The sequence below is a fragment of the Tupaia chinensis genome, unplaced genomic scaffold (genome assembly GCF_000334495.1).
Source record: "Tupaia chinensis unplaced genomic scaffold, TupChi_1.0 Scaffold138644_1, whole genome shotgun sequence".
Lineage (NCBI taxonomy): Eukaryota > Metazoa > Chordata > Mammalia > Scandentia > Tupaiidae > Tupaia > Tupaia belangeri.
In genome coordinates, this window is record NW_006198536.1 from 112,074 (window position 1) to 119,805 (window position 7,732).

The window sequence follows — 7,732 nt, forward strand, 5'->3', positions numbered from 1 at the left end:
GGTGATTTCTCGCTTTCTGTCTCTCTGTCTCTGTCTCTGGCGAGCGCACGCACCCTATAGCGAAAACCTCTCAAAAAAAAAAAAAAAAAAAAAGATGGCTCTTAATACAAGACATACAAGTGAAACGATGAAGCAGTTGAGAATCTTAAGTGTTGAGTGAGAAGTGCCGGAGTACAGCTTTTTCCGGCTTGTTCCGGGAAGCTTCTGCTGCTACTAACTTCCATTTTCTTAGTCCTTACTAGCTGCAAGTTACCCTGCTAAGCACTTAGTTCATCCCATGCTCATAACTCTTTGTGATATCAGTCTTTTTAATATTTATTTTACAGGAGGGAAAACTAGTTAGTGATGGAGTCAGAAATCAAAGGATCAGGAGTTCTGATTTCCAGAGTCTGCTATTATCCATTATGCTATTTTAAAAAAGTGGCTCGGGACCAGCAGTTGGCGGTGTGGCTATGTCACTGGACTCCCATGTAGTCAACTGTGGTTTGAGTCCCGGACCTAGTGGCTTAAACTCACACGAGGCATATATGTATGCGTGCCTAAGATCCAGAGAGGGGAATGGAGGAGAAGGGATTGTGATGTGGCCATCCCCCTGAGGGGGTGATTTCTCGCTTTCTCTCTTTCTGGCCAGCATATGCGACCTATAGCAAAAACCTCTCAAAAAACCTCACAAAACAAAACAAAACAAAACAAAAAAGTGGCTCCATGATTAAGCTAGTTTCCATAGTAAGAAATTCATAGTCCTACTAGCCTATTCAAGCTCTTTAAAGCTCTACAAAAAAGAAGGGAACCTGCTAAACTTTTTGTAACTTTAGTTTTCCAAATCTGTTTGACCATAGTTCCCCCTCCGTTTTTTTTTTTTTTTTTTTTTTTTTTTTTGAGCAGAGTTAAGTGGAAGCTTATAGGGCATGGAAATGGGCTTCAGGGAAGAAAATGCGACTCTTCTGCCCACTTGTCAATGGTGAGCAGGCCTGGGCAGGAGGGTCTCCCTGGGTAGGGTTGCCATGTGAGCAAATTCCTAAAGCACAAGTGAGCATAACCAAGTTGGAGGTGGGCAGAGGGCAGAAGGCGGAGTTTTCTATCTGCAGTGGAGAGTATAGGACAGAGGTGAGACTGGACAAACTGTTGGTTGTAGAGGCCACAGTTTCCCTGCCAAAAGTTCCTCAGGAGGAAACGGGAGTCCCTAAAAGCTTATGAGTTTTTCTAGATGAACTGGGTTTTAGAAAATTCACAGGAATGCGGGACCAGCAGTTAGCCTAATGGCTGTCGCTGGACTCCCACATAGTTGACCGCAGTTCGCGTCCTGGACCCAGTGGCTTAAAACTCACTCCGGGTGCGTGCGCGTGCATGCCCAAGATGCCAAGAGGAGAATGGAGGAGAAGGGATTGCAGCGTGACCATCCCCCCCTGGGGGGTGATTTCTCGCTTTCTGTCTGTCTCTGTCTGTCTGGTGAGCATATGCGCCCTATAGCAAAAACCTTTCAAAAAAAGAAAAAGAAAATTCACAGGAATGTGGGGTGGACTTAAACGGGGGAGAGGCAAAGGTGTAGGTTGGGACCTTCGAGGTCTGAACTGAGATGGTAGCAACAGAGACGATGGGTGGATGGATTTGTCTGGGTTTAGGGAGAAAAGACCCACAGGACTGCAGGAATAATTGGATGTGGGGTACAGAGGGGAAATGACTGGAGAGCTACCGGGCAGGCACTAGCCTTCTGGGTCTGGGTGACGGGCCAGCGTGGGATTGACGCTGTGCAGAAGCAGACTGAGGAAAAAGCACTTGGTTTCCACATATCGAATCTGAAGAGCCAGTAGGGGCAGACAATTGGAAGTCTTCCACAAGAGTCTAGACCTCCGGATTAGAGTTTGAGAGAGATTTTGGATCTGGGCTTCTAAGCCCTGAGAATTATAGATTTATAGGGAATGTTGAGTATAACCCAACCCTCCATTTCATGAAAAAGAATTAGAAGAAAAGAGGCCAAGTGACTTGCCTTGGACTGAAACCATCTGTTACCAGGTTCTGCAGGGGGGAGGACTGCTGGCCAATGTCTTGAAAGCCGAAAAGAGTAACACCGACAACCACACTGCCTGGCGCCTGCCAGACCCCACCTGAAGCCTGTTCACCCCAGCACTGTGGATTACAACCAATTTCCAGTTCAAAAAGCCCAGGTCCATTTGGGGACCTCATCTGTCACTACCCAGCCCCTTCCATGTTTTGGCTTACAGCGTGGGTCCCAAGGAGGGTCACCTATTGTTGAAGATGAGATGGGAGCCGAGGGAGCTGGCAGTTCTGGGCTGCCTTCCTTTCAGCTCTGAAGCTCCCTGTCCCGACAGCTCCCCCAACCTAGCTGCCTTGAATGGGATGGAGAGAGTAGGGGGTTATCAGAAGGATGTGTCTGCAAACCTGGGGCCATCTTCCCTGGGCATCTTCATAACCTTCTGTTGAGGGTTATAGAGCAAAGCCAAAGCACTGCCACAGTCTTGGCCGCTGGGAAGGAGTCTAGAGACTCATCAGCAGGGCCCTGGGCCTGGCTGCTCCCACCCCTGGCCTCCAAGGGCCCTAGGTCTGTGCCCTCCACAACTCCTCATTTCTGGTTGGCAGGAAAACCAGTGGCAGTCCCAGGTGGGTGTTTGGGTGGCTGGCTGGTTGTGCCAAGTGCCAAACTAAGGTTGCCAGGTTCCTGGGCTGATCGTTAACCTGTGGCACACAGAGAGGGCTGCTGGCTGGGAACAACCTGTCTCAGTTCCATTCCCCCGACCCGCAACCCCCAGTCTAAGCCTCCAAGTCTGGCTCCACAAAGCCGGCAGCCCCTCCCTGAAGTTCCTTTGTATTTCCTAGAAGGAGTTTCCCTTTGAGGCCAGGGATTTTCCTAATCCCTGATAGATGTCCAGCCCTGCCCCCATACCCAGGATCCTCAGAGGGCCCTACCCTCCAGTTAGTATTCTGTTTCCTGATCCGGAGGACTGGAGGGTCTCCATTGTTCTGCTCCCCCTGCCCCCAGGTGCCTTGGTTTGTTATCAGGTTCGCTCTCCTCCATACCTCCCGTTTTTTTCCACACCCAGGCCTCTCTGGAGGGGGATGAAATAGGGCTGGGTGGCTGGGTAAGAGGCGTCTCAGCAGGGAGTCTGGAGGCTGCCTACAGACATCCTTAAAAACCAGGGACAGAGGAACAGAGGATAAGAAAGAGGTTGGCACCTCATTTGGATGAAGGCAATGGGAAGTTGCAAAGCAGTGAGACAGGTGAGGAGCCGGACTTTGGAGGGTGCTGTTTGGAAATTAGGGGGCCGTTCCGATATTGGTGAGTGTTTGGGAGTTAGGAATCTGTACCGCTTGTGGGAAACAGTTCTAGAAACTGGAGGCTGTGGTGGTGTTTAGAGGCTATGCTGGAATTAGAGGAGGTGGCTAGTTTTGTGCTGTCCTGGTGTTGGGTTCTACCCTGTACTGGGGCTGTTGGAAACAAAAGGCGGTGGGGCCGGATTGGAAGCGGGGCCAGAACTAAAACAGCTGTGCTGTAACAAGTGGTTATGCTCCATTAGGGTTCCTGCGGTGGCTTGGGGGCGGTAATAACACTGGCGCCTGCACCATTGGACTCCCGGTGTGTGGACTGAGAGCTGCCCGAGAATGAAGGGGCAGCCCTTCATTGGAGCCTGTGCTTTGTAGGGGTGTGGGGTGGGGGAGGCTGTGCTGCGCTAGGGGAGCTGGGCCCCTCCGTTGCTGCTGAAGCCTGGGGATCTGGCTGGTTACCGGACTTGGTGTGGTGCTGGGCCCCATGGGGCAGCTGGCTAGCCAGAAATGACACTCTCTCTCTCTGCAGTTACCTCACCGCCGTGTCACCTTCTCGGCCACCAGCCAGGCCCAGGAGCTGCAAGACCCATCCCAGCACAGTTATTACGATAGTGGCCTGGAAGAATCTGAGACGCCGTCCAGCAAGTCATCCTCGGGGCCCAGGCTCGGTCCCCTGGCCCTGCCTGAGGATCACTATGAGCGTACCACCCCCGATGGCAGCATAGGAGAGATGGAGCACCCCGAGAATGGTGAGGAGCGTCAGCGTGGTTGGGGCACCCTGGGAATGATGAAAAGCCTGAAAAGGGTGATGAGACTGAAAATAGCCTTCCTTTTCTGAGTTCTTGTGTGTGTTCCATGCTAATCACTGTGCAGAGTGCTTTCAGGTACATAGTCGCTTCATCCTCATGGCCACTGTCTGCTCTGAGGCCTTTATTGTGCCCACTTCACAGTGGAGGAAACTGAGGCTCAGAGAGGTCAAATCACTTACCCAAAGCCTACATCTAGGAAGTGACAGACCTGGGAGGGATTCACCTCTGGCTTTTCTGAGCACAAAGCCCTCACATTCAGCACTTCATTACACTACCTGGTGGGGAACAGGGCCCCTGAGGATAGTGGCCAGAAGGTTCAGGTACTGGTGAGGAAACCCTGAGGAGGCACGTGGTGGTCTCCTGATGGGGTAGGAGGCCCTTGAGACTAGACAGTGGGCCCTGATGCCATGAGGAGCTCAGAGGGTGTTATGATGACCCCTGGGAAGAGGAGAGGGAAAAGGTTTGACTGAGGAAGAGTGATAGGGAGGTCTGGGAGAGGCTCGGAGAGGCCGGCAGAAGGAAGGTCGGGGCCGGAGCAGAGGTCAACATGGAATTGGATGCGAGGTATGCTGTTGGAATGTGTGTGTGTGGTGTGTGCGCTGTGCACGTGTGTGCGCCTGTGCGAAGGCATGCACGGCAGCCTGTGGAGGGGGAGACTGAGTAAGTTAGCCCTGAGGATGGGAAGACTAACTTGGAGCTGTCCTTGGGTCTCAGCCTGACGCTCAACCTGCAGTCTGCCCTTCCCCCGGAAGAGGAAAACTTGCACTCCCTCCTTTCAGGCACAGGGCATGTGTCTCACCTCTCAGGTCTCAGAGTGCCCTCTGCCCCCACCTCTGCCCCTCCATGTGTGATCTCATGCCCGTCTCGTCCTTTTTGTGCCCGCGCAGAGCCGGCTGGCCGGAGCAGGCCCTGAGGCGGAGTGCCAGGTATGTGGGAGCTGCTCTGGGGTCTGGGGTCTGTGGGACTCAGTCCAGCACCCAGCCCCACCCACCCAGTGCTCCGTGCCACACTGGGTCCCCCAACTCTGCCCTGAGCTGAAGAGCCTTGGCGCTTTGAGGGTTAATAACAGAGCTGTCCCCTCCTCACCTTGCACTGGCAGGAAGCCAAGCCAGGGTGGGTGGTGCCAGGGGAGCCCCTGCCTGAGGCTGGTGTTGCTCAGCCATGTCTCTGAGGGGGGTGGTCACCGCCTAGTGCTATTTCTGAGTGAGGGCGGGACAGGGGCAGCTGCAACAGGAAGTGCTCATGGCCCAGCCGTTCCCATGGAGACCCCCGCTGCCCAGCAACCACACCGGCTACTGCTGATGTCAGGCGGCCAACTCCTGTTCCCGTGGGTGTTCTGGGCAGGGAGCCGGGGCAAGGCCGGGCTGGTGGTTTGTGTAGGGGACAGAGTGAGGCGGGGAAGGGTGCATGAGCGTGCTCATGGGTGTGCGAGTGTGTCCTTCTATGTGAATATCCCACATAGAAGCTTGTCCCCTCCCCCTGGCTTTAAAGCAGGGCTTTGCTGTGCTGACTTGGGGTGGGGATTCTAGGACAGCTGGGAGCATGCAAGGCTTGAAGGCGTAAGAAGGAAGGTATGCACCATCTTAGTCTGAGGATAGAGGTGCCCAGTGTAGTAGATGTGTGTGTTCACGCCTGTGTGTATGTGTGTGTGCGTGCGTGTGCATGAGAGAGAGGAGAGAGAGAGAGTCCTTAGATGAGGAGGGGGGCTTCCTCAGCCCTGTTCGAGGACAGATTTGCACGTTTAATCTTGTCTGGAGATAGATGACAGTGTGCGGAAGAATTAGTGGTGTGTCCATGCACCTGTCTGAGGAAGATTTCGGGGCTGAGTGAGAAGAGCTGGAGGGGGGCTGAGGCTGGGAGGAAGAGGCCTGTTTAAGGCTAGATTGAACGTGTGTGTGAGGGGGAAGAGAGCACATGCCCAGTGCGCTGGTGGGAGGCTGTGTGTCTATTTGAGGGTGTGCACTTGTGAGTTCAGTGGGCAGGAAGGGGCGTCACCCCTGTTTGGCAGCAAGGTGTGGGTGCCAGTGGGCTGCGTGGAGCACAGTGTCCCGAGGCTGCCACACCTGATGACCGGCTCTCTCCACAGACCTTCGTCCTCTGCCTGATGTCGCCATGACGGGCACATGTACCCGGGAGTGCAGTGAGTTTGGCCACTCCGACACATGCTGGATGCCTGGCCAGTCATCTCCCAGCCGCCGGACCAAGAGCAGCGCCCTCAAACTCTCCACCTTCGTGCCTTACCAGGACCGAGGAGGGCAGGAGCCTGCGGGCGCCGGCAGCCCCAGCCCCCCGGAAGACCGGAACACCAAAATGGCCCCCGTGCGCCTCCTGCCCTACCACAGTGCCTTCTCCCACAGTAGCCATGACTCCTGCAAGGACTCGGCCACCTTGGAGGAAATTCCCCTGACCCAGACCTCGGACTTCCCACCCGCAGCCACACCGGCATCTGCCCAGACGGCCAAGCGCGAGATCTACCTGTGAGCCCCCTTCTGGCCGGCGGCCACCCCCCCCTCAGCCGCCGGCCAGCTCCCAGATGGGCCCATTCCAGGGCCCCCACTCTTGACCCTTCCAGCGTGGACTTCCTGGCCAGGGTCCCAAGTGGCAAGGGAGTACCGGCCTCATGACCATGCTGGCCCTTCCCACACACAGGGTCCAGGTCCTCACCCCTCATTTCCATAGGCCAGCCCCTAGGAGCCCCTTCTTCCCCTTTATGGGGCTCCCCCAGCTGATGCCCAAGAGGGCCCTTCTACAATGACTGGGCTCCCTTCCCTCGAATTCCAGGGAGCACCCCCTTGCCTTGGGCAAATGGTGGAGTCTGGTGGGCAGCACACTTTTAACTTGTTTCCCGCATGGCCGACCAGGGCGAGGATAGCATGCCCCATTTCAGTCCTGAGGCAGGGCTGAACTGGGGAGCCCTCTCCCTGGGTACTCCCAGAGGAAACTCTTGACCACTAGGGGCTCCCTGAAGGGCTTTTGTTACCAAAGGTGGGTGGGGGTGTGGTGGGGTGGGGGTGGGGCAAAGGCCTGGTCTTCCTGTGCTGCCCAGGGCTGGCCCACCCGCCTGTCACATGCCCATGCCTGGTCACACCTGGGCCCCCTTCCCTGCTGGTCATGCAGTGTCTGTATATAAGGACCTTGGAATGACGTCCCCATTTCTGCCTGATTTGCAACTTTTCTCGTTGATGTTGTGTTGTCTTGGGGGACCCCTCTGGGGGGGACCTGCCCTGTGCCCCCTCCTCCCTGCCGCAGTGTCCCTCACCCCAGGCCTCTATTGTTCCATGTTGTAAATACCCCTGGGGCCGTGGTGGGATGGGGGGTGCAGGCCAGGGAAACAACGGGTGGGTGGGGGTGGGAATGGGGGTAACATTTGCCTATCAGCAGAGCTGGGCTTTTATTTAATTTTTTTTAAAAATACAAATCTCTATTTTTTTGGAACTGTTGCGCTGTGCCCTGGGGGGGATCCCCGCTCAGGCTGGCCTCCCACATCCAGATGAGCATCACAGAGGAGCCCTGAGGCTGTGGGGGGCAGCTGGACAGGGGTGGGATGACTGTGCCTCTGGCCTGGTTGGGTGAGTTGGGAGCAGGAAGGTTTGCTCAGGGGGTGGCTGGTTGCTGCTCCTCCTATGGGGAGACCGCGGCCT

General features: G+C 55.4%; 1 protein-coding gene across 2 annotated transcripts in view; it reads left to right on the forward strand.

Moving 5' to 3' along the window:
* Positions 1 to 7,725, forward strand: part of PCDH1 (protocadherin 1) — a 17,527-nt gene extending 9,802 nt beyond the window's left edge. Inside the window, exons 4-6 of one of the 2 annotated variants that reach the window (XM_014592829.2) lie at positions 3,812 to 4,031; positions 4,979 to 5,017; positions 6,178 to 6,261. In XM_014592829.2, coding sequence (XP_014448315.1) covers positions 3,812 to 4,031; positions 4,979 to 5,004 — 246 coding nt within the window. In that variant the 3' untranslated portion in view covers positions 5,005 to 5,017; positions 6,178 to 6,261. Of the gene's footprint in view, positions 1 to 3,811; positions 4,032 to 4,978; positions 5,018 to 6,177 lie in introns of both variants that reach the window. The other variant, XM_014592828.2, reaches the window with a different exon arrangement.
* Positions 7,726 to 7,732: the final 7 nt, after the last annotated feature.